General features: G+C 32.4%; 1 protein-coding gene across 2 annotated transcripts; it reads right to left on the bottom strand.

Annotated features, from left to right (window-relative positions):
* Positions 1 to 13: 13 nt before the first annotated feature.
* Positions 14 to 27,229, bottom strand: LOC106079961 (SKI2 subunit of superkiller complex protein-like). Of its 2 annotated transcripts, none has more exons than XM_056040707.1 (25): positions 27,118 to 27,229; positions 24,505 to 24,645; positions 23,212 to 23,318; positions 22,964 to 23,081; positions 22,255 to 22,381; positions 21,762 to 21,839; positions 20,802 to 21,022; positions 19,948 to 19,998; positions 19,220 to 19,348; positions 18,266 to 18,411; positions 16,710 to 16,856; positions 16,045 to 16,236; positions 15,287 to 15,433; positions 15,048 to 15,141; positions 12,312 to 12,524; positions 10,948 to 11,058; positions 10,269 to 10,499; positions 9,449 to 9,724; positions 7,202 to 7,394; positions 6,158 to 6,326; positions 5,597 to 5,807; positions 5,197 to 5,307; positions 3,793 to 4,011; positions 2,932 to 3,072; positions 14 to 2,061 (listed from the first exon to the last, which is right to left on the bottom strand). In XM_056040707.1, exons 2-25 carry the CDS (start codon positions 24,634 to 24,636, stop codon positions 1,861 to 1,863), a joined length of 3,765 nt encoding a protein of 1,254 aa, XP_055896682.1. In that variant the 5' UTR covers positions 24,637 to 24,645; positions 27,118 to 27,229; the 3' UTR covers positions 14 to 1,860. The 2 variants fall into 2 exon arrangements, with proteins under 2 accessions (XP_055896682.1, XP_055896683.1); XM_056040708.1 differs by having other exon boundaries at positions 27,140 to 27,209.
* Positions 27,230 to 27,899: the final 670 nt, after the last annotated feature.

The raw sequence follows: 27,899 nt of genomic DNA, 5'->3' as shown, positions 1-27,899 counted from the left end.
ACACTGTTAGAAATTCATTTTCATCACTGTATTATTCAAATAAAGTGATGCCAATTCAACAATTGAGTATATCAACAATCAAAAGAAATATTTTTTTTTACATGACAGCCACACGTCATTCAGTGACTAAAAAAAAGCTTAGATTTGAATGGCAAAATAAATAAACAAATTCTAGCATTCAATATTTTCAAAGTATTTCATTAAGAAAGTCCCTAAACTAAGTTACTTTATACATAAAATTCCTCAATAACAGATATAACATCCTATAAAGTTTACTAAAAAAAAATAGAAACAATAATGGAGAAATGTTTTTTGCTCTTTTGTTTTCCAGTTTTAAGACCTCAATAGTTGAGATAAGAGAAAAATGACTTTTCATCAATTATATATTGAATATCAAAATGTTAGCATGACATGCCCTAACAAATATCTCCCACTGCTAGCTCTAGAGAAATTAATTTTTTTTAAAATGTCTTGATGGACTATAGTACACCAAAGATATAACATGATGTCTAAGAAAGAAGAATCTTGGACAAAATAATGTATCTTTACAAAATGACTAAATCTAGCAATGGAATGCTGTTGGAAAAATTAACTTCTATGCTGCACAGTTAACAAAAAACATTGGAACTGTTACTGTAGCACAACACAGGGGACGGTGTATATAATGAGAGGTAACTTAGCGACAAACCTTGTGACCACCCCATCCAACTGAGTCAAGGTCAACCTCAATCAGTAAAGTTGTTTACAATGAGAAAAAAACAGAGTCATTCTTTAAAATCTACAGATGGTTTTGATGGTCAATTCTAGTGTTCAATTATTGGAACACATTTTGTGAGACTGGTGAACACTAAAATGTTTGGTGTCATTTTTCCTTACATAATGTTTCAAATGCCAAGTTCCCAGTAAATTGTCTGACTTTCTGTTTGAGTTATTTTGTTCATGTCTTTTTCTTTTCTTTGCCAAATGAACAAAGTAATTTTGTCTATCCATAAGTACTAAGGCTCATATAATAAGTTAATTTTCTTAATGACTTCTTTTCATTTACTATTGTTCTTTTTAAGATAATACCATCTCATTTTTAAATGGTGCTCTGATTCATTCATTAGAAATATTAAATAGAAAAATAAAAGATTTAACAAACAGCAGAACTCCTTAAAAAAGTATATCTTTCATATTTATATGATTACATTGTCTAAATGTAGAAGAGCTCATTCTATTTAGGTTCTAGCTAAAAAAAAGTAGGTGGAAGCAACTTTCTATCTTAAGCCTCAGTTCCATTTGAGATAACTATTAAGTCTAATAAGATGTAATGTTATTTCAATGAGGTAATCACAACGTTTAGACTGACCATGACTGAACACACTTATGTCCCATTTATTCTTCTGAGAAATATAAAATTTGGGAGCTGTGTTGAATTCAAACTGTGTTTATTGGTAACAATTTTTTTCATTAAAGAAGGAACATGTATCACTCATAAACACAAGCAACCAGTTCTATGACATTAATTGGTAACAGAAAAATACAGTTGTTTCCAATTTATTAATACATCACATGGTTAGGCACCATGTGACACACTCCACTCACCCTTAATCTTTGGGATCAAAGGCATTGTAATTAATATTTAATTTAAAAACTACTGAATTTTCTGCTGATCAAAATGTAAACAAATTCTGAACATTCTGAAAGTTACAACATTCTATAAATTGGTATAAATATATGCCACTTATAGTCATGTTTGGGGGAAAAATAGCCGTAAAACCATATGCCAGAACAAGTTAGAAGTCAATGTAGTCACTTTCTTCTGTGTGATTTCCAACATCAGTGTAGACTGAACTCTATAAGAGATCAAGAAGTTCAGTTTTATTGTGTGTATAAACTAGCAGCGAATACAATGTCCCTCTTGATAAGATGCATAGTCTCTTCCATTTTTTGAACCAGAGTTCTGTCCCCTATCATTCTGGCAGCATTGCGTACGTCACTCAGCAGCTCGTGTAGCCTCTGGATGCTTCGCACAATGATGCCTTCATGCACATCAGTCAGGACTATAATCTCAGAAAATGGCTGATGAAAAAGAGAAAATGTAATTCAAATTTTATCATAATCATTTCATTTTAGTGTTTTTTGTTAAGTCCTCTAGGGACTGATTTAAGCATCCTAACATTTTGGCAGACAAATCTAATAATAAATACAAGTACCTGGCAGTGCTAAACCTAACACTATGCCTCAATCCTACACAGCAGTGCTAAACCTAACACTATGCCTCAATCACACGCAGCAGTGCTAAACCTAACACTATGCCTCAATCACACACAGCAGTGCTAAACCTAACACTATGCCTCAATCACACACAGCAGTGCTAAACCTAACACTATACCTCAATCATACACAGCAGTGTTAAACCTAACACTATGCCTCAATCACACACAGCAGTGCTAAACCTAACACTATGCCTCAATCACACACAGCAGTGCTAAACCTAACACTATACCTCAATCATACACAGCAGTGCTAAACCTAACACTATGCCTCAATCACACACAGCAGTGCTAAACCTAACACTATACCTCAATCATACACAGCAGTGCTAAACCTAACACTATGCTTTGTCTTAGTCACCAAAGAACTCAATCTAGAGCATATTAAAACTTTTTAAGAAAATCTTTTTGGTTAAAAACTAATTGTCATTATTTAGAGAGAAATTAAGGGAACATTTAATTCAAAAACTTTTAAATATTCATGTTGTTGTCTACCAACAGTTCATTAGAAGTGACATAAACAATCACATCACATTAAGAATATAATCCACCTATTACATAACATTAGCAAGAAGTTTTTTTTCAAATTATATTTCACAATAACAAGTTGTTTTAATGAAACAAAACAGAAAAGAATTGCCCCAAATATATAGAAACAAAGAACAATGTTAGTTACCATTCCTCTGGCCCACTCAAAGACAACCTCCATCAGTCCAAAGTGATATTGTTCCACATAGTCCTGGACTGGCTCCAACATTCCACATTGTTTTTGTATTGTGCCAATAAATTCTGCTATCTCAAGAATTTTCTTCTTACTCTGAAAGATCATAAGTTTAGTCAAGTCATTAGAAATGATTTCAAGTCTTGCTTTAAACACAGTTTCAGTTAGCTATTGACTACTATGCTAATTATTATTCTTTGAGACCTAAAGGTCTTAGGTCAATGAAATACAGTTTCTATAGCTCATGGTTTAAGTATGTCTAATATATGTATATTTTAGCCAGCACAATGGCCAACTATCTTCCTCACAGCGGAGGCCAATTTTGAGATGGGTAATAAATTCTATGATGCTATGATGTGGCCTAGAAAGTAACAGAATCTTATTTTCATCCACTGATGGTAGTGAAGTTACAATTGCAAACCATCTTGTCTTCTTGGGAATGATTATGCACAGTCCACTAGACGCCACTTGTGAGGGAGAACCATTCAGAAACACACATCCCAAGACATCAAAAAGTGAAAATACCAACTAGGAATGTTGCAAGGTATTTGATTGGAACCCACAAGTAAAGAGACAAGTGGGCAGGTCTAAACAATCCTGGAGGAATTCAGTTATCAACAAAGCTGAGGATACTGGGATGACATAGAAACAGATGAAGAAAGCTGCTTAGAATCAAGTTTGGCTGAGAGGTGTGGTTGCAGACCTATATTCCCTCAATGGTACATAGGGTACAAGTCAGTTAAGTAAGTCACTAGATTCAGGCACACAAAGATAGTGTGAATCTGAGTATAAAACAACAAAATAATAAAAACTAACTTGAAGTAAAGTGTCTGACAGCTGCGGCTCACTACATTTCTTCATTTCAAACACAAAGCAAGACAGAGAGGCAGCAATGTCAGCAGGGTGAAGATCATTCAAGACATTGTTAAACAACAGCTCTGTGATCATGACTTCATGTGTGCTCATTTCACAGGCGACCTTGCCCTTGAGTTGAACTGTACACTTGCTATCTATACATTCCAAACGTTTCAAAACCTGACAGCAACAAATAAAGAATGACATAAATAGAAAACTAAGTCTGAATGAAAGATTTCTAGCAACAAGCAAAATATAAGAAAAATAAAAGGCCAGTGTTGTATTGAGATTTCTGTTAATTAGTAGTGCATATTTTTTGTAATTCATGATATAAGAAAACATAATTGGATCAAGTCCCTTGACTTTTTAAATTTTAAATTTTCACAATAATATTAACATAACCTTCAAACATACATTTGATAAAACTAATAAAAGTCTGGATGATGCCCAAGCTGTGACACATTAAAATATGTTGCTTAACTTTACTAATTATGCAAATAGCCAGCGAGTTTGGTGGATGTGGGTTAGTAAATGGGGTTTGGATGGTAATAATGCATTAATTTGACCATCTCAGAAATTACTCTGAACAATGACACTGGAATACTTCAGGTAACTAAATTGTGTTTGATATATTGAATCTATAAAGTGGTATTAAGAACTAATAATGAAGCAATGAAAGACTTATATTATTAAGTCTGATATACAGAATCGATTTTTTAAAATGTCATTATAATACCTGATTATATTGAATCAATTAATCTAGTACTCATTTCTTTATATAACGTTTATTATATTTCCAACTTTATATGCAATACCAGAGGATTCTGTCCCTCACCTCTACTCTCTGGGTGTACTACATAAGTATGATCTGAGAATTCTGTCCCTCACCTCTACTCTCTGTGTGTACTACATAAGTATGATCTGAGAATTCTGTCCCTCACATCTACTCTCTGTGTATACTACATAAGTATGATCTGAGAATTCTGTCCCTCACCTCTACTCTCTGTGTGTACTACATAAGTATGATCTGAGAATTTTGTCCCTCACCTCTACTCTCTGTGTGTACTACATAAGTATGATCTGAGAATTCTGTCCCTCACCTCTACTCTCTGTGTGTACAACATAAGTATGATCTGAGAATTCTCTTCCTCACCTCTACTCTCTGTGTGTACTACATAAGTATGATCTGAGAATTCTCTTCCTTACCTCTACTCTCTGTGTGTACTACATAAGTATGATCTGAGAATTCTCTTCCTTACCTCTACTCTCTGTGTGTACTACATAAGTATGATCTGAGAATTCTCTTCCTTACCTCTACTCTCTGTGTGTACTACATAAGTATGATCTGAGAATTCTCTTCCTTACCTCTACTCTCTGTGTGTACTCAGGCAGTAGCTGTAGACTTTCATCGGATAATAAAAACAGTATCTTCTTGTATTCATCTTTTAATTTCATATTGCCGTTGTGTTCTGAAAACTAGAATTGAACAAAAAGTCACGTACCTCTTAATTATATTTTTTTTTAAAGTTCCATAGAAAGTAGTTTGCAAAATAAAGTTTTTCATCTACATGCATAACCTTCCATCAATAATTGGGTTTGTGGCTTACTGCATAGAATACAGCTCTAAAATATATGCAAGAAGAAGGTTCAACATTTAATATGATATAAAAATTATATTTTTATCAGTGTATCAATAATACAGTAAAAAAAAAGTTTTTAAAAATATATTTTAAAATTCGTTTGGCTTGTGCTATAAATGACGTACATGTTCTAAAAACTGTGGACAATTTGGACAATTGAATTTGGAAAACTCTTCCTCCATAAATTGAAGAGCTCTACAGTCCTCCACTAGTTCAATATCTTTCAATTTGAGGTCATTTATTGGATGAAGGCCAGGCAGACCAGATGGATTCATCTCTGTAAGACGAACAAGTTCCTGTGTGACTACTGTAACACTTCTGTCAGGTGCATCATCTCTAGGAAGAATTCACAGCAAAACATCATTAATATTGTGTTATGTTTAAAGAAGCTTACTGCAGGAGTGAAAACTATTCACAAAACAAGAGCTAAAAAGATTATCTGAAAAGCAAAACTTATTTTCAGACTCATCCAAAAAAAAAAAAAATATCATAGAAATTATTCAGTAACAAAAAAAATACTTTTAAATCTTAGTTTTCAATTTAGAATAAGTTTAATGAATGAAACTTTGAAAATTAAATGACAATGAAAATTTTTTTTGCTTTTATTTCAGCATATAATTTATAATTTGTTAAACTTGGCCTTAAAAAAACAGATATAGTGAGAGATAGAAAAGAATATGACTTACTTAAACCTTGGAATTTCTCTCTTGCTACAATCTCGAATGATATCTTCAGCATCGACTTTTATCACTTTGGTTGTGATTCTACTAATATCATGACTAGTGATCTCAGCTACAATCTGGCTGCATGGGCCTTCAGGCAAGTACAAAGAACTAGACAAAACTGGTTCAATACCTGAGAAACCATTTCAAAAATATTAAAACAAAAACAGGAAGAAATGTGACACATTGTATTCAATTTGTTAAGTATATCTGAAGGACATATGTAACACATATTCAATTTGTTATTTATAACTGAAGGACTTTATGAAATGTAACACATCATATTCAATTTGTTATTTATAACTGAAGGACTTTATGATTGGGAATGCATTCATTCAAAACTAGAGAGATCATTTGAACATAACAGTCAGGTGGGATAAATCTAGAATCTGAGAGACAAAAATCTTTATTATATACAAGTTAAATAGCAAGAAATGCAGATCAAACAATTAGTCTGCCACATGTCAAATGGATGTAAAAAAATATTAATGTTTTTTAAATTTAAAAATTTTATTTCACCAATTTGTATGGATTAATACTTTGAGTCCATAAAAAGAGACTATTTTAAAGTGACTTAGTTTAACAGAACTTTTCATTGAAAGACCTCTTTTCATTTCTCATGTACCGATGCTATGTACTATTTCCTAAATAGTTTATCAACTGATCTTCATACTATTTTCACATAGCTCCCATTAAGATTTGTCCATCCAATGAATCTCTTATTTATATTTGTTTTCTTTCTAAATGCATCAGCGCTTTCATCAAATAATGCTGAAATACTGATAGAGCAGCTACTACTCATCTAATCAATAATTTTAAAAAGTTGTATGATTATTAGTCATCAGTAGATGAATATCTAAAAAAAAATTTTCAGTGCATTTATTGAATGTTGTCAAAATAAAGTTAGAGCTCAAAACTTGCAATGTCTGCTCTATGCTCTATAAGTAAGAAATTTAAAATTAATTAAATGAAAATGAAAAAAGTTTAAAAAATAAACACAGATTTTACCTTCATTTGATAATAGTTTCATTTCTTCATTTTTCTCTGCGATTATCAAAGTTTTAAACTTCCTTTCATTACTTGTACCCATACTTGAAGATAAGACAACACCCAAGACTGACTGACCTAGATGGCGCTTCACCATGACAACACGACCAGGAGACAAGGACTTGATGGCTAGAGGATGACTGAATATCACAGACTGTAAGAGACAATATTCAAAGAAAGAAAAACAGAATTATCAAGAAACTGTATAAAGCAAAACAACCTAAGAATGTTTTTGTCCCAATATTCCATTAACAAAGTATCTATATCTTTTTGGAATTTGTTTGATAGAATCAACAAGCTTACTCAAGAAGTACTGAGTACCCCAAGGATCAGTTCTAGGCCCAGTACTGTTCACTATGTATACATATTCATATATACGGCCAACCACCCACTAAGCGGTGTCATACGGCCAACCGGCATCTTATACCACTTTTTTGCCGATGACTCACAGTTATACGATTCCTCAGTACCCTCAGAGGTGTCGCATCTGGCAGAGAAAATCAGTGGTACTGTAGCAAGGGTGAGCAATTGGATGGTTGAGAATAAGCTTAAGATGAACGCAGACAAGACAGAAATAATTAAGATTGGCACTCAGATAAAACGTCTCAAAAGTCGAGAGCACAGATTCTCTTTTTATCACTAACTGCCAGGTTCCTTTTGTCCATGTAGTGCAGAATCTTGGTGTTTTCTTCGACTCAACACTATCTTTCGACCCACACATAAGGTCTTTATCTGCAGCTGCGCAGATTAGGCCAGATCTGACTATATTTAACAACGGAGTCAACAAAAAAGCTAGCTGTGGCATTCATACTCTCCCGCCTTGACTACTGCAAAGCTGTGCTAGCAGGTATACCCGATGACAAAATAGCCAAGCTGCAACGTATACAGAACAACGCCGCATGAATAGTCCTTAAAAAAACTAGACAAGATTCTGCAACTAAACTCTTGCACACGCTCCATTGGCTTCCCGTGAAAGCTAGAATCGATTACAAGGTCGCCACACTTTGTCATCAGTGAATATATAACAATGAGATGCCCTTGTACCTTAGTGAACTAATCACTCCATATGTCCCTCAGAGAGCCCTGCGCTCAATGGACTCTTCGCTTCTATTGGTGCCACGTTTCTCCCTTAAAAGCTACGGTCTGCGGGCTTTTTCAGTGCAAAGGTTTGGAACTCACTCCCCATTGATCTTAGACAGACAACATGCTACACTACATTCAAAAAGAACATTAAGACTTACCTGTTTAAAACTTATTTAGATTAGTTTGTCATTTTAGCTCTCGTGTTTGTGTTTGTAATGTTATTACAGCGCCTTGAGCCTACATTTTGTTTGTTAACAGTGCTTTATAAATAAAATTATTATTATTATTATTATTATCTTTCATAGCGTGGTGGTAAGGCACTTGGCTTTCGAACTGGGGTCCGGGGTTCGAATCCTGGTGAAGACTGAGATTTTTAATTTTGGGCTCTTTGGGCACCTCTGAGTCCACCCAGCTCTAATGGGTCCTGACATTAGTAAGGGAAAAGTAAAGGGGGTTGGTCGTTGTGATGGCAACATGACAACCTCGTTAACTGTAGGCCATAGAAACAGATGACCTTTACATCATCTGCCCTTTAGACCACAAGGTCTGAAAGGGGAACTTTTTTTTTCATACACAAAATTTATGTGGCCATAAAACAATTCAAACTTGCATCAGCTACCAACAAAACTACATGAACATCATGATGAAAAACAAAAACATTCTGAAAAGTAAATGACTGAAATAATCAGGATTTAGACAACTGGTAAAGACATACATGAAGTATTTAAGAATATATTTAGTTTTGAAGTAGATCCAAGTTTTTGTAGCGCATTTGAATGACTAACATCTATTATGTCATTTATAAGCCAATATCTTTAGAAATAGAACAAGTTTTATTAATGGTAATTTACATACACACACACACAAAACAAAATGACATGACTAAACTAATTAATCTTCACATGCAAACTGGTTGTTGCCAGTGCAAGTGAAGGTCAGTTTAAGTTCTTATTGCCAAATTAAATGCCAAGATGGCTAAAAATTTATCTTTAAAGAATCTACGCCCAATGTTAGAAATACATTCACTATAGACAACCTACACATTAGATATACTACCATTGAGTGTTAATTGGACACAAAACATTTTTCAATAGTCCTTGGGGTCTAGATAAAAACTGTACAAACCTGGAGATGTTTCTGAAGCTTTAGATAATCTCTACACGTTTCATAGTACTTCTCAAGGTCAAGGGAACACAGATAGCACTCAATATCTTTAACAGCTGCTATTTTTTTCTTCAACTTTTCCAGAGATACAATGTGCTTTGATGTGTCTTTCTGGTTGTTGAACTCAGAGAAACTTCGTTTGATCATGTCCTGAACACGCAGCTGCTCAGCTCTCAGCAAATTTAATATCATGCTGTATGTCAGTCGGAAGTGAGACTCCAGGGATGTGGGTTTACCCTTAGAATTAAAAAAATATTTCAGTTAAGTCTTTTTGGTAGCTTTATAAATGATCATACATGAAAAATTACTAGAAAAAAACATAGTTAACAGAAAACACTGTGTAAGGTGCAGCTGATACGTTTTCAAGTTATAAAGTTTTACATGATTATGCTAGCCATCATCTTTTCTTTCATAATTTTTTTTTTCATTTAAGCCCACTACTGCCAAACCTATCCATAGTACCAAAATGTGAAAATGGTCAAAACCTGTCTCAATGTAAACCTTCAGGCAGAACTTATTAAAATTGAGTATTCTAAGCGCAGACTACAATTTAAGCATGAAGAAGAGAGGCAAATCTTTAATAAATATCGGACATCAGGAAAGAAAGAAATGTGGTAGCATGGTAATGGTTATTAAAACTCTGGACTGGAAACAAAATTTAGATAGCGTAATTTTTTTTTGCAATATTTTCAAGCATCTGTTAAATTTGTTTTAGCTTTGCTCCAATAAGCATTTCAATAATTGAACTAACCTATATAAATATTAGAAACACCAAAGTTACCAGCATCATCTTGTGTAGTTCTGAAGACTCTGGCACATCTCCTTTACACAATAAGATGACCGTCCCTGTGGTGTCCAGGCCTCTCCTACCAGCCCTACCTGCCATTTGTATGTATTCTCCTGGCAGCAAATTCCTGAAGTTGAGCCCATCGTGCTTACGTATACTGTCAAACACTACAGTCTTAGCTGGCATGTTCACACCCATTGCAAATGTTTCTGTAGCAAACAGAATCTGAAATGAAATATTTTAACTGGAATTTTAAATGCCAAGAAAATGCTACTGATTAGTTTTTTATTGAAAAGTCAAAGATTAATATAATATAGTAATTTATTTTGGAAAAAAAAAATAAGTTCTTTATTTCCCAAACAATTGTTCTATCAAAACACTAATGAATTTCTGAATCAAATGTAATTTATATTTATTTTGAATTTAAATTAAAACTATAGTCTTCTTACACTGATTTTTAATCTTTACATTTTCTTAAACTGACTTATTTTTAAGTATCCTTATTGAAACAAACAAAACCTTGTAAAAAAAAATATCATATATCTTACTCAACAAAAATAAAGAACTCTTTTTAACTACAACATTTATGTCAGAATATCTAAATAAAAATTGGTTACATTTTATCACATTTGTAAAAATGATCAGCTTTTGAAAATCTTAATAAAACAAATACCTTGACTAATCCTCTCTGAAACAGCATTTCCACCATTTCCTTGAGTATTGGTAATATACCACTGTGGTGGACACCAAGGCCTCTCTTAAGTAGATCTGCTAACTGAAGCACCTAAAGAATATATTTGACATGATAGTCTTTTAGTGCTCACTTGAAGATAACTACTTATTGTATACTCTTTATTTCTATGCTTAGGTTTTCAACAAAACTACACCTAATTTGATCTTAAAAAATTTAGCCGCAAAATGTAGCTATAATTATCAGCATGGTGAGATCAATGCAGTGACTAGCAACAAATGTTAGGTGTTAAATAGTAGTTGTTACACTAAAAAAATTGTGAAGGTGAGATGGTTGCATCATGTCCCAGGCAGGGGGTTTAAAGAGTGCCATAAAAAAAAAAAATTTTAAACACTGTATGTTGCAGACCATCAGTCTTGATGGTGAACTTGAGAAAAAGAGATTTCTATATGGTCGCAGTAATTGGATCTTGCTTTGCTACAGTAACAAAAATTTAAAAAGTAATTTTATACAAATTATGCTTAATAATTTAATTACATCCATAACTTTTTGTTAAATTCAAGGTATAAGGTATAAATTAATTGACTGGCTGTACCTGACAATAGTTGGGGAAGGTAAAGTGGTTGGTCAATCTGCTGGCCACAAGACATGGACATTAACCACAATCCACCATAAAAACTGATGAACTTAACATATCTATCCCATAAATGGCGAGGTCTGATAAAGGTTGTTTTTTTTTTTTATTTCTCACTCTTTTATAATGAACTCTTCTGTTATTACTTGATTAAAAAATATTTTAAAAAGTGTTTAGAAGCTCAGAATGCAGGAAAACACTTGGGACCAAGGTTACAGCACTCCCCCAGACACCCTTGTTGGAAGTCAATATTAATTAGGTAATAGATTCTATCATTAATTGTATTATTTTGTTATTGAAAAAAATCTATTATAATATAATGTGTTGTTTCTAAAAAAAACAAAATGCTGTGCACAGGGTACCATTTATGCTTGCTACAACTCTAGAATGCAGAACACTATTTAGTTTTGTTTTTGACTAAACATTATTTCACAGTTAGTAAATAAATATTTACTTTATCTCAAAGTTATTATGCTATTTTAAGATATATACAAATGTGCTAATTCAAACAACTAAACATGTTGTTGTTTTTTGTTTAACATGTTTCATGTATTCGTTCCAAATTGAAAATTATTACATTTAGCCCAAGCCTCCAACAGGAAGGGGTTGGATTGTGGCAGGTAGTTTTGAACCCTGAACCAGAGCATATACTACATGACACACATCCTACTAAAAAGAAATAAGAAACCAATCTTATATAAATGAAACAAACCTGAGGTAATTCTTTGTCTGTACCTTTCAACCTAGAAATACATTTCTGGAAAAACACATGGATCTCACTTTTCTCTGAAGCAGTTGTCAGGTCAACAGTGTTCAAGTTTCCTGAAACTTCTTCAATTTTTTTCTTAGAGAAAGTAAATGCAACAGCTGGAAGAATTTCTTTCTTTTTCAGCATCTCTATCACAGACAGCCAAATATTTTTCTCCTAAAATAAAAGAAGGACTTTTGATTAAAAAATAAAACAAAAGCATATTAAAAACAAGAGACCTAAAGAAAGCAGTGAAAAGAAACATAGCTTCACAGGTCATACAAATGTCATGTGAACTTTATAAATTGTATCTTGCATTTTTCAATACTATCCTTTTTTAACACTCTTAGACTCACTCCATTTGTCATTAAAAACTAATATAATGTGTATATTATTTGCTTAACAAAAAGATTAAAAAAAAAAAGAATTTTTCCTAAATTAAAGAAGGCATTTGTATTTATTTAAACTCTAGATCCTTCCAAACTTTGCTGCTTATACATAAAAGAAAAAGAAAAATTTATATTAAAAAATCAGAAATCCTTTGTCATAATGTTTTTCATCTTAATATTTTGTTAGAAGTCTGCACAGTAATTTTTAATTCAATATAGAAATATAAAGGACGAATTAATACATCTGGAATAATTTTTTGGGTAATATTCTTTTTTTTTTTTCTACATAAAAAAAAGGATTGTGGTCTATCACTGAAACAAAAATGTAAATCAGGCATGTCAAATTCGTTAAGGTGTATGGGCCGCATAAAAACTTACCATGGCCTGAGGGGCCGCAGCCAAAAATCAGTTGCAAAACAGCTTACTAGTTTTATATAAATTAGAAACAATACAATAGAATACAATAATTAATGGCATACATGTCCCTTAGTTAGCTAAATTTGGAGTACAATTTGGTAATTAAAAATTACTATGATTGCGGATTTTTTATTTGCCCTGATGCTTGACATCTTTCTGGGATACAAGTTTATTAATATCGGGTGGAACTTTGTTTGCCACTGACACTATCATCACTGACGACAAATTTTTATCAGATAATCTTGAACGGTGAGGTGATTTGTAGCTTTCATTATAGAAAAGAACTGCTCACAGAGATCAGTGCTTGCAAAAATAGCTAGAATTCTGGCTACAAATTTCCGCAATTCAACGTGCCATTTAGGTAAATAACTAAATTTTGGCGCAGCCACTTCTTTATTCTTCGCTTTCAACAAAGAATCTAACTGCTATTCTATCAGCTCTAGTTGCACATTACCAGCAGCATTTCCAGAAGCAAATGAAAATGGAGATAAAAACAACGAAAATTCTTGTTCATATGAAACGAAGTCACGAAAATGGCCAGTGGAAGCATCTACTAGCGATTCCAGGTGTAAGACAAATTTATCAAATGTTGTAGCCGTATTTAATCTTTTTAGTTCACGTTGAGAAGTGAACTAGATTTTCTCTTCAATATTTGGTTTATCTACAGTCGTAATTTGGCTTGAAAGCACTTCACATGATCACACGCAGTTGTGACAATTTAGTCTTTACTTTAAAATTTCAAATTCAAGTCTTGCAGAGGAACAGTGAGATCAATTGCAAATGCCAAATCCTGAACCCAATCATCAGTATGGAAATGTTCAACAGGTTCACCTTTCATGTTCAGAAACAATACAATTTCTTCACGCAGTACAACAAATCTCTTCAATTCTTTATGATAGGAGAGCCAGCAAATTTTGTGTTCAATGTCATTCAGAAACATTGAAAATTGGCGATGATTTAAGCCACGGGCACTAATAAAATTGATATTGAATGAAACCAGTCTTATGACATGTTGGAATTGTAATTGCTTTGTGCGTTATGTTTCTTGGTGAATGATGCACTGAAAATGAGCAAATTTAAAATTAGCATTAGTCTCTCTTACTTTTGCAAGTAGCTTTGCATCAAAACCATTTCATAATGGTTAGTGCGTCATCTGTTGATAGACTATCTAGCTTTACCAAAGGTAAATTGTACAGCAATATCACCTGTTATTTCTCAAAAACATCCAAGTTTGTTGTGGCGTTATGCATACAACAAGTAGCTCCTCATGTATCTCAAAATTCCTGTCACATGCCCTTATGAATATAGCCAACTGTACTACACCCGTTACATCAGTTGACTCATAGAGAGCCAATGAAAATAATTCAAAATCTATTTTGTTCTTTAATTGTTCACGCCAGCTGATTGACATGTCATTTATTCTATCTGCCACAGTGTTCCTATTTAACTCTATTACTTTGAATATTTTCACCTTTTCAGAACAAATTACTTCGGCAGCTTTAACGATATACTCCTTCATAACCCTTTCGCTAAATGATTTGCTATGGCTTGCAATTCAGTTTGAAAAATGTAGCTGACCTTCACTGCAGACTCAATCTCGTTGTTCAGTTTAACAAATGTTATTTTTCAATTCAAGTAGCTTGTCATCTTTTATTTTCCAGCGTAATAGTTTAACATTATTTTGATATTTTTTGAGGTGGCCAAGTGGGCCGCATGCAGCCCCCAAACGCTATGTTTGACATGCCTGATGTAAATAAATAATAAAATAATTTTTTTAAAGTGATTCAAATTAAAGATACCTTAAGTCATAACAAGGATTGTATTTGACACTTTGGAGATAAAGTGATGTACAATCAATGACTTCATAGATTCTAGGTAATTAATGACCACAAACCTGGTTTGGTGGAGCTGATCGGGTACCTTTTGCACCAAAACTTTGAGAACTCTTGCTGGCTCTTTCCTTTTTGGCTTCCAGCGCCTTATTATATCTGTAGTGATTAACAGAAAATCTGAAATTTGGCTACAATTCACTACAGGCTAGAATTAAATTTTATTTGTAAAGCTTGACACATTTAGAGCTCAACTTTAAAACATAGTTGAATTTCAACTAACACTTCAAAACTTAAAATTTACCCAGTAGTTAAAAAGCTGCCTTTAGAGTCTATCAACAAGAACAATTCATTACAAGTCTTGATACTGTTTCCTGTGTATAGATAATGTTCTAGAGGTACTGGTCTCTTCAATGTACTCACAACATAGATCTTCTTCTTCTTGATTTTCCTGTTAGTTAAAGCAAATAGAATGACTTGGGTAAGAGGTTTGAACCTTTTTCTTAAAATAAGCAAGAGTCATTATAATTTTTTTTTTAAATACATAAAATGTTTAAGAACAGAAAAAGAAAAAAATCACAATTTTCTAATAATTTAGCATTTGTTTTCGAATCATTTGGATGGTGTTGGATAATTACAATTAGGATTTTACTAAGACAGTTTTTAAGCAGTCCTATATAGAGATGAAACAAATAGTCTAAACAACACAAAGTTATCCTAAATTTTTATCGATTATAACATTAAGAACACTTCCACAAACTAAATAATTTTTTTTTTCAAATTTCATATGACTACATATCAGTGCATCTATTCATCCCAAAATATTTTGTATGTCTGCCTGGTCAAGTGGTATGTATCACAACTGCCCTAAAACCCTTATTTCAATAATACCCACTACTCTGAGAAGGTTTGATGAAAAATATTTACATAAAAATGGAACTAAAAATTGCTTTTTTTTAAATTTACATTTATTTAACATTTCATCCAGCCATCATGCATACAGGTGCAATAGATACCTTATCACATCATGCGAGCAAAGGTTAGACTGTTTGGTATACCTACCCTACCCAGTCAGCAAATTCCATACAGTTAGGTACAGTAGCACTGAGGAGGATGACACTGACATGTTTTGGGAGCATAATCAGCACCTCCTCCCACACCACGCCCCGCTCGGAGTCATTGATATAATGCACCTCATCAAATATGACCCACTCTAAGTCCCTGATGATGTCTGAACCATTGTAAAGCATCGATCTGTGAATTAAAATTGAAAAGCATAAGATTTAGATTAAATAGATGCTAAAGTTTGAGTAATTCAGAATTTAAAACTTATCCACTAAGTTAAAAAAAACACAAAATTGCAAAATATAAAAATTTTCCATTGGAGATTAAATTACTATAGAATAACAATATATACAGACTTCACAGACATTTTAGGGGCCATGAATATAAGATTTTGGTTAACAGCCTGAGTCCAGTACTACCAAAGTGCCATATTATTTCAGGTGTAGTTTATCACTTTAAAATTAGTGGTATAGCTAGTTTGTCTGTGTTACACAATACATTATATATCTAACAGAGATTTCAACTTTTTGGTTTTATATTGCTAGGGCTATATCAGATGAAAAGACTTTCTAAGATTGTTTTTACAAATCCAGAGCTAGATTAATCTAGAATATTTACAGAAGCTGAAAATGACACATAAAAAGAAAAGCCCCAAGTCTAACCTGAGAATTTCTGTGGTCATAATAAGGCAAGAGGCAGTTGCATTCAGCTGAACATCACCAGTCACAAGTCCAACATCAGAAAATGTATCTTTGAATTCTCTAAACTTTTGATTAGATAGGGCCTTTATTGGAGATGTGTATATGGTTCTGCAGAAAATATTGCATGATGATATCAAATCACAAACCAGATAAACCAAAACTTAAATTATTAGTTAGCTATAAATGGAGTTGAAAAGCTGAAACAAATTATGGATCAACATGACATGTTACATATAATAAAAGCAGCACTAAGGTACCAAGGTTTTTAAGAGAAGAAGGCGATGTTGAACCAAATTACTACTCATTTGAATCTTCTTTTTTATGGAGAGCAGGATGGCAAAAGTTCATGTTAGCTAGGTACCTGGTTGCTGCTAGGTGATGTCACTGGGTCAGGGTCAGTGATTTTGATCCCTCATCTGGGCTTGTCTATGTTTCGACATATTTTTATTTTCCTACTCTTCTTATTGACAAGTGTACCTTTTTTCCTACCCACTACCATTTAACTTTTTTTTTATTTCAAAGTATTGAAACTCTGTCCTGAGCACTGCCATCCCACTAGCATGCAATATATTATGCAGGACATTAGTTTAATGCTTTGAAGAGGCAGAAGCAAGTTTCCAATGCAGTGAAAGAAGACTAATGTGTTTCAACCCATCAGTAAGAAGACAAATGACAACTGTAAAAACTTACTATTGCCAGAGGACTGGCAAGAATAACAAGTTTCTTTTACATGTTTCTGATGTTTCTTAAGTATTAAAGATTATTACATCCAAACCCAAACCTCCTACAGGAAAGTGGAGAGGGTGGATGGCAGGTTTTATACCTGGGACCATCAAGGCAACAGTCCAGAGCGCATGCCACAGGACCAAGCAGTCATCCAAGTAATGGAAGATTGTCCATGTGTAGTGAATAGAAAGGAGTGACTGGCATGAAGATTTTGGAAGTTATTCCAATTAAATGAAAGATGTTACTGGTATTAGTCTAGCAGTAGTGGCACTCTAATGTCCCTTGCTTGATGCACAGGCAAAATTTGTGATGCAGAGATAGCACCTGATGACAGTGTGCAGCACTAGAAACCTGCAAGTGACGAAGTGTTGTGTTTGTTATGATTATCAATTTATTATCTCTTTTTATAACATAAATATCTTCTAGTTTCCATTAGTTGAGTGGCCTCCCACAAGTTTAGATTATCTTCCCTTGATCTATAAATGATACCTACAAAATTCAATTTTTTTTTCTTTAGAAATGGTAATGCTATAGGTGAAGATTATTGCCACTGTATTGAGTTTAAAAAAAATTGGCAGTTTAAAATTAAGGTTTTTATAAATTAATTTCAACCTCACAAGGACAAAAGAAAACTTAAATGGCTTCTAGGTCAATAACACAATCAGAACAAGGGCAATAATTCAAATCAAGACAGAGTGATGATTGCCTAACAGAGAACAAACAAGGGAGATAAGCCAATATCAGACTTGTTGAAAATTTCTGACAAAATAAGAAGCAATGTAACAGAATACCTTGTCATATGTTTTATAGAAAGTGCTATTGCATACTCTGCCACCACTGTCTTGCCAGCTGATGTATGGGCTGCAACAAACACACTGTCATGGTTCTCAATATGTAAGATGGCCTGTTTTTGGAATATGTCCAGCTCAAATGGCCACTGGAGACAAAAAACAGACAGAAAACAAAAAGATTACAAACTGATTTTTTTTTAATAAATGAAAAACAGGTGTTAAAAATTAATTAAATAAATGAACAAAAATTGATTTTCTCCACTGAGTCAAATGAGCTATTACTTGTATATTTCACTTTATCTACTCTTCAAACAAGTTTAATAATAATTTTAAAAAAGTAAATTTCTACTGTTTTTATCAAGGTAAGTTATAAAATAATGGAGTAAAAATGGGAAAACAAGTTAACAGTATGTAAAAAAATATTTAGAAAGCTTAAAAGTTGTTGTTCTTTGCACACACTGCAACGAACATTTGTGTGCACCATTGTAGACATAAAATAATCTCCAGAAGAGTAATAAGGCATTGGGGCTAACATTTATTATCTATCTTAAACAAATACTATACAATTATATTCAAATACACTACTTCTTCTTCTAGACAGCTTTTTGCTACAGAGCTGTCAGCTCTTTTGCAGAATGTGCCAAGGTAAAATAGTGTGCTGTTTTCTTCAGTTGTTCAGCACTGCCGTACAGGGTGTTGGTTATGTTGGGCTGTAGTGGAAGTTGGGTCAGTCTAAGGTGGATTAGGAATGGGCATTCAAAGAGGATATGGTTTACGGTTTCATAAGGGTAGGCGCAGTGTCTACAAAGGGGGAGTTGTGTGGAATTTATTTTGTTCAGATGGTAATTTAACAGACATGTCCTATTCTTAGTTGGAACAAACAACAAAATACACTACACAATATGAGATACATGTAAATCTTTCTCTTTTTTTTTTCGGTTTGTATAACACTACCTTGTAAGCCATGTCAGGGATTCTCTTATGAAAGTCATCTACTGGTGCAGTAACATCAACTTGTACAGCCCATTGTTCCTTGACATGAGAACTTCTTTTTGGTAACTCAGAACTGGTGGCATCATTACTCTGGACATTAGAGTTGAAGATTTTTTAAAGAACATTTTTTTTTTTTACTTTTATTCATGAAAGCATTTTTTTTTGTTAATGAATACTTTGGTTACTGCTGGAATTTCTTTACATGACAATAAAATAGTTTTACTTCTCTTTCAACTAAAATAAAATTATTTTGCCTGTTAACTTTCTAGTTTTACGCAAGTTAAATTTAAGATAAGATAAGATAATTTTTATTTATCCAATCAAATGGAAATTCCGTTTGACTACAATTGACACACCTCGGCGTAACTACTGTACAATAACAATATAGATGCAAATACGAACAACATTCACAAAGGAAACACACACTCTTTTAAAAATTTGTATGATATAATCAAGCAAAACTCTGATTTTGTTTTCAAAATGTAAATTTTTTGTTAATGATCTGTAATGATTGAGAAAAAAAAAGCAGTTTAAAACATTTATTTGATAATAAGAAAGAAATCATAGAGATCTATAAATCTTAATTAATATAATACAAAATATATTGACAAATAATTAAGGATTAACAAAAAAACTTTCAACAACTAGATTTATAGACTTAGATTTTTTTTCGAATTTAAAAATAATACCTCCACCAGTTTCTCCAAGCTTTCACTTCTTGTTATTTGAGAGGTCACAGTCTAACAACAGATAAAATATATTTAAGATATTATGAATTGTAATAAATATTTTAGATAAAAGGCAACTAAATTCAAAGTTTGAACACAAAAGAACATATATATGCAATTTATTTAATCATTGATGTAATACGTTATTACAAAGATGTTAATATAAACATCTTTGTGTTGATTAGCTACACAAGGCAACTTTTAGTATCTATAAGAAGATGAAAAAAAATCAAGACATATAGAAAACTAAGTTACGTAAGAGGATACTGGAAAGCAGCATGAATAATAAATATTTTTGGAACCATCCGCAGTCAAAACAAAAATTTAGTCAAGAAATTGTACTGTTGGTGAAATAGACCATTTATAATATTCCGTTTTCGGTTTTCCGGACAAAGGATTATCCAGACAGCCCCAAAAAATCCAGATAATCAATGTTCTACTGTATTTATAACATAGAAAAATTGTTTGAGCATTCTTTCATTGCTATACATTGTCTCTAGCATGATTTATCTAGCTATCCCATAGTCTTCCAGATTTAGTTAGAAACAATAAAAATGTCACCGTTTAAACCTTTAAGTCTAAACAGCTGTATAGTGTTTAATTTTTTCTGACAATAATATTGTTTGACAACTCATTTTAATAAAGTCTTCTTACTTATTCCAGGCACAAAGAAAGGTTTATAGAAATAAGTAGAATATTTTAACTCCATATAAAATGTTAATGTAAAGGGCCTTAATCTATACCAAGAATGTTCCCTTTTAATAATCATATCCTCTCACAAAGGCCAAGTGAATGTGTAAAACTGAGAGCCTAACCTGGTCAGTCTCTTGTTGTTTAGATTGCTCAATCTCCTCTCCATCACTGTCTCCAAGGTCTAATTCATCTGTCCCTGACATTATTTCCTCCAAACTGATAATACCTGGAGAAGAGTTGTCTTGGCTTGTTACATGTTTGGGTTTAGTGGCTTCCATCTCTGAAAACTTTTCAAATACCATTCCATCCTGAAATCCTGGAGGTGTGGTCAAGTATTGAGACTCTGGCAAAAGAAAAAGTAAGTTAGTAAAATATAAAGTAACTAAATTTCAAAATTATTTTAATTAAGACTTTCAATTAATATCTTAATAAAAATGTTTAATCCTAATCATTACTCCTGTGTATGTATTATAATTCTGTTATTGGTTGGTGAATTATCTTATTATTATTTAACTGGTACTATTCATTGTCACACACACTGTATAAGAGATTTATTTCTACTTGAGCTAAGGTTTCATTCTACTCACTAAAGGCCACAAAGAAAGAGATTGACTGACACAAAGCTGAGTAGTTAAGAAAAAGAAATAACTATTACCAAAATATACACAATATATTAAATAGAAAGCAGACCAGTTTTTCTACTAGTGTGCAAATAAATATTTTTAGCCCATGTTCCATATTTCAAAAACCTTACACAAACATTGCATTACCATACAGGACTATAGACAGGAAACATTTAGAATTCAATAGAATATAATCACAATGGGAAGTGATTGGATGACATACCACAAAGAAAAGTATAAAATAGCAAAAGTAGCTAAGTAAAGACTACTCAAGAAAAATATGATTCTAGTTTCTTTTTGAAATACGATAAATATGTCATCTTGATGGTCAAAATAATTACAATAATTATCAACAAAATATTTTTAAAATATTTTTAAAAAATGTTTGTTTATCATTAACCAAACTTTAAAAAAAATTAAATTCTAGAATGACATCATATTGAACAAACATGAGCTTACCATCTTCTAGGTCAAAGGCAGATGTTTTACTGTCACTAGGTGATGACTGTTCTTGTAAGGTGAACTCATCAAGACCACCTGGTCATGGAAAAAGAATATTAATTATACTGTTAAAATAATAATAAATTAATGGTACATACAGTAAGCCCCCTATACAATGTTTAGTTATATTACAGTATTACATCACATGCATCTTTCAAAGTACTGTATCATTAGTATCATAAAGTTGTTTGATAAGTCTTGAGTAAGTTTACATTAAACTAGTTTCTAGAATTTTAATATCATACACACTATAAATAGTATTTGCAAAAACAATATAAAAAATCTGAAAAATTCTAAAATGCATAGATATGCATAAAGATAATTATAGATAATTTTCTCAAGAAATTTAAATTAATTTTTTTAATACTTCCAACTAAAAGTACCTTATACTGATGATTAAAACATTTGTAAGACAAAAATAGAATTTCTGAATAATAAACATTATCCTGACCTGGCCAGAAAGGTAAATTAATATTTGACCCTCTGACATCTTGATAGGCTCGTTGGCTGTTTATATCAGGAGCTCTCCTCAATGACAAGGAATTTCTAGATGTTTCAGAACAATCTGGAATAATTTCCTGCAAGAAATGCAAAAGAATATATAAAAGTGTCTAATATTAATAATAACAAAAAATAAATAAAAAATAAAAATTATTCATTTATAAAAGTTTATTTGTAAAAAATGTAATGAAAAACAAGAAAGCTTGAACAACAGCATGCCAAATTATATGCTGAGGACACAGGTACATATAATACTAGTCAAATTAAGGTTACAAATTTTATTTTTAAAGCCTAAAAAACAATGTTTCAACACTAAAATACAATCCCAAAAATTTTAGTCTCTAAAATCATTACTTTTAAAAGTAATCTAGCTCAGCAAGTCAATAAAGGTAGATATATAACAAGGATCAATAAACATTTTTGAAAACCTGATTTCAATTAAGAAATACTTTTAATCAATCACTATCTTAAAAAAATGTTCGAACAATTAATGCAAATGTAGATATATCTCCATTTATTTATTTGATTTTTTTTTCACAATTTTTTTATTAATCTTTTTAACATTTTTATTTAAAAAGAATGAAGGAAAGCATTTACAATATTTCTTATATCCTCTTAAAAATTAATTTAATTAGCATTAACACTACAACATTTAATACCTCTGTATAGCCAAGAAGCTCTCCTGTTGTCTGGTTACGCTCAACTTGCAGTGTTGTTTCAGGTATGCATGTTTCAACATTTAACAATCTGTGATGCTGCAACTGTCTACTAATTAATCTAAAAAAAAAACAGCACTAATTATAACCTAACTAGCCAACTGTTAATTTTTAAAACAAGGAGATTAGAATGTGCAAACTGAATTTCTAAAAAAAAAAAAAAAGATCTAACTGGATATCGACAAAATTACTTTTGACCATCAGCAAAATTATGGACAGGCAGATTTTGTAGTTCAGTGACATAAGCTTCTACTTTCTGCTCTAAAGATTGAACAACAGGAGGAGTCCCAACTGGCAACTAGAAGAGAAAAGAAATAATTTCATATTTACACAAATTATTGAAGAATGTGGAAATTTTTTTATTAAAGTTAGACAAAAGAAATGATTTCATATATATCCTATAGGCTGCCAGTCAATGTCAATGTTAGTCAACAATCACAAAGAGGAGTGGCTCAACCAATGGGCATCAGGAAACACAGGCAGAGCCATGTACAGAGAAATGACTACGCCTAACAAACTGGACAGTATTAACTTCCTCCCCCGCAAAGAACAATCTACAATCTTCCAACTAAGAACAGGACACACACCACTATTAAATTACCACCTGAACAAAATAAACTCCACACAACTACCCCTTTGCAGACACTGCACCCACCCCTCTGAAACCGTAAACCATATCCTCTTTGAATGCCCCTCCCTAATCCACCTTAGGCAGACCCTACTTCCACTACAGCCCAACATAACCAACACCCTGTACGGCAGTGCTGAACAACTGAAGAAAACAGCACACTTTTTTTCCTTGGCACAGTCTGCAAAAGAGCTCACAGCTCAGCAGCAATAAAGCTGGCTAGAAGAAGAAGAAGTACATTCTTGATTCAGTCAAGATATTAGAAAATAGTTATGGATGGACTTCACTTCCCCTTGTGAGTAAAAATTTAGAATAGTAAACTTGTATGAGCTTACATTGAGTTAATGTGTTTTCATACTTCCATAATTATATGGGCTGTGTGGCTGAATAGTTAAGCGCTTGGCATCCAAACCTGGGGTCCTGGGTTTAAATCTCGTTGAAGACAGATTTTGAATTTCAGGATTTTTAGGACACCCCTGAATCTAACCAACTCTAATGGGTATCTGGCTTTAGTTGGGAATAGCAAAGGCGTTTAGTCATAGTGTTGGCCACATGATACACTGCTCGTTAACCGCTGGCTACAGAAACAGATGACATTAACATCATCTGCCCTATAGATCACAAGGTCTGAAAAGGGGAACTATAAAATTATAAACTCTCTACAAATTGTCTAGAAATTCACTCTTTTCAGTAAAGAGCAAGAAAATATATAAATTATAAATTATTCCGCTAGTTTTGACATCTTTAAATCTTAATGTTTCATCAATAGTCGGGACTGAATAGGCAAATAAGGTTTCTGTACTAATGATCAATTATTAATGTAAAATAATAATTTAAATTAGATAATGGGACTCACGGTAATTAGTGGAAATTTTAAATTGTCAGGATTTAGTAATGGGAGAAATTCAAGATGGCCTAAGCATCCTGCTTCTAATAAATGAAAGTTGTGAACTGTAACATCACTCCCATCCATATCCCTTGTAGTCATGATGTCAATCTGTAGCAATGTAAATAAATAACAATTCATAGTTAATTGTTAATAAGATAATATATATAGACATTAAATAAATAGTAATTTAATTTTGAAAATTTTAGCAGTACAGTGTATGTACAGTAATATTTAAACAGTCTAAAGCTGCATATTAACATCATAAAATGACTAAAAGACTAGGCCTATTCAGTGTATAAAATATAACTAAAATATAGACTTTATGGTTAATAATAAATAAGGCTTCGTAAGTGCTACATTTGTCCTCTCCTTTAAGGTCTAGATCTATACTTCTATAGTATATATATAGAATAGTATCTGGGGACTTTTTAGACCAACCTAATGCATAATTTGGATATTGTGGCATGGCTACAGTAAAGACTTTTAAAAATTAAATAGATATACTGGCTTAGTTCTCTCTCAGAATCTTATACACATATGATGCTATAGAATATAGATGATTAAACTTAATAATAATAGATCTAATCTATGCAGACAATGCTCCACAAGGACTTTCAGGCCAATTATAGTGCCTAACAATTTTTATGCCAGGACCACAAGAAATACAATATAGGCTAGATACTATAAGATCTCTACACTCTATAGATCTAGATAGTACTAGTAGAATAAGTAGATGTATCTATTTTAGTTAGATTTTAGTCTAGACAGTCTAGATCTACTTTTACAAGACTAGAATCTTATTATTATTATTAGTTATATTTCTAGTCTTGAAAGTTGACTACGATGTATAGAATTCTAGATATAGAAGATGATAGATAGATTAGGTCAGTCTACACTCTGACTCTACGTCTACAGACTAGATTCTTAGCATTCTAGAGTTAGAGTTTAGAGGATTAAATGATTATTAAAATAAATTAGATCTAGAATCTAAAGATCTACAGACGATTATCATCATACTCACTTTACAGTGTCACTGTCACTAGATACTACTCAACTACTCAGACTACTGTAGGTACTTTGACATCCCTACTCTACTGACCTTAAACTGCTAGACTAGCTGCTATATAGTTTTGAAACACCATGGCTAGACTTCCAAAACCATGGTGTTAGTTGATTGATTGTTGTTTTTACATTTGCTTCATGTTTTAAAAACCCTCATGCTAATCTTAAAGGAGGATTCCTAAGCTTGTCAATGATACCACATTGTCAACAAATGAAAGTCGTATTTATTTAGAAAATTTACAGTAAAGTCATAGGTAAGAATGATTTTGCATTTAATTAAATTTTTAAGCAAGCTTGGAATTTTTTTATTGAATTTAGACCTAGATTTATGCTTAAAGTTTGTTATTTCATTATTTTTTAATTATATTTTGTCCTCCAAAATTAAAAAAACTTCCCCTAACATGCTATAAATGATGCCAAATTAGGCTATTTTTCGAAATGGGTATGTGGAAAAATTATAACTACCATAACAATCTATGACTATAGTACCGTATAGCAAACCGTATTACAATCAATATTTTTATTATAGAGTAGTGTTAGAAATATTTTTTTCTATATTTAGGTACACAAAATATAAAAGGAAATCAGCTAATTAAGGCAAGTTTGGGTCCATCCTGACGATGTTAAATGAAGTCACTCCATGATGCAGCGACATGTGGCGCCAGACATTAGTAATTCTTGTGGATAATATGAAGTATAAATGATTTACGCATTGTTTAACAGCTTATCTTTGATCAACCTAGTGGAGAGAATGCTATCAAGGTGTTATTTTACATTATATTTATAAATATTATAAAGCTGAGGAATTTTCTACCAAACGGCATTCTAGAAAAAGGATCGAAGTCAATTTTCAAACTATTGGATTAGCTGTGAATGAATGTTAGCTGCATGTGAGATGAAACATTCAAATTCAAAATTATATAATGGGGTAGCTGTGTTCCAAATTTCAAGCTTTTATCTATTATGGTTATAAAGTTATGATGAGATAAAGACGAAAATTCATTTTTTCGATCACAGCTTTTTGGACATTTTCTATCTAGATAGAGTCCATTTTTCTACACATAAAACGGCATAACTTTGCTCCTATATAACATAGAAAGATAAATGTGGTATCATTGTAACCCTCTCAGCAAGCTCTACATAACTAAATAGCTTCTGTTCATATATATTTATTTTGAATTTTTTGTCAAAGTACCTAACTACTGCCAGTCACTAAGTCTAACTAGTCTAAGTGTAAATTAGAGCTAATTAGACTTAGTGTCACTTAAAACACTTAGGTTAGACGGTTAGACTCACTACTTAGACTCTAACTATTTTCTAAGTCTCAAGTAAATTCAGTGACAGTCACTGTCAGTGTTGAGGATAAGGCTCAGGATTACGTACTTTAAAATTGTCAAACTTAGATTTAGATTGTAATGTAAAATTAATATTATTAATTCCTGGATCAGGATCTAGCTAGATCTAGATCAACTCTAGATCTAAATCTAAACATCAATGTAAATCTTGATAGGTATTTACTGTTGAATTATTGAATTCGTACCACTCAGACTCAGTGAGTATTGCATAAACTTAAAGATCAATAATATAGATCTATACATAGATAATTGTTCCGTCAATGGTTGCGTTTTTTTGTTTTTAATAAAATACTACAGACATCCATACATAGGTCTGTGTAAAAGACATTCTAAATATATTTAGGTCTGTGACACACATTTCATCACATACCTATGTAGACTCTGGATCTAGATCTAAATATTGGGACTCAATGCTAGCAGTTCTCAGCCTGTTGGACGGGCCTTTCTAAGGATCGAATGACGATTTGTAAAATGTTTTTTTTTTTACATGTTTCGGATGTTCCTTCAGAGCTGAAGATAGTTTACTTCCTAGTCCAAACCTCACGCAGGACGATGGGGGATGGGAGCGGGCAGGGTTTGAACCCTCGACCGTCGATAAATCTGAACGACAGTCCAGCGCGCAAACCGCACGATCAGGCAGCCTCTAAAACCGTTTGCAGTTTGCATTTTTTTCTTTTCTAACGTTTGGAACGGCATTGTACAAAGTTTTCCTATTGATATTTACTTAAATTGTTTTTTTTTTTTAAAGGTCTCATTGTCATTGATTATTCGAGTAGGCCTACAAGGCTATAATTTTTAATTGCAACTGCCTCAACTGGATCAGAACTAGTTCAAACATTTTAATGTAAATTTTAATAAATATTTTTAACCGTTTAATTTTTAACATCAACAAAAGCCATGGGTGGAAAGACATACTCCAATTTGATTCCCATTTCTGTAATTCAT

This window comes from Biomphalaria glabrata, chromosome 9 (assembly GCF_947242115.1).
Source record: "Biomphalaria glabrata chromosome 9, xgBioGlab47.1, whole genome shotgun sequence".
NCBI classification, from domain to species: domain Eukaryota; kingdom Metazoa; phylum Mollusca; class Gastropoda; family Planorbidae; genus Biomphalaria; species Biomphalaria glabrata.
The sequence above is the reverse complement of the archived record's forward strand: the minus strand, read 5'-3'. Positions and strand labels throughout refer to the sequence as shown.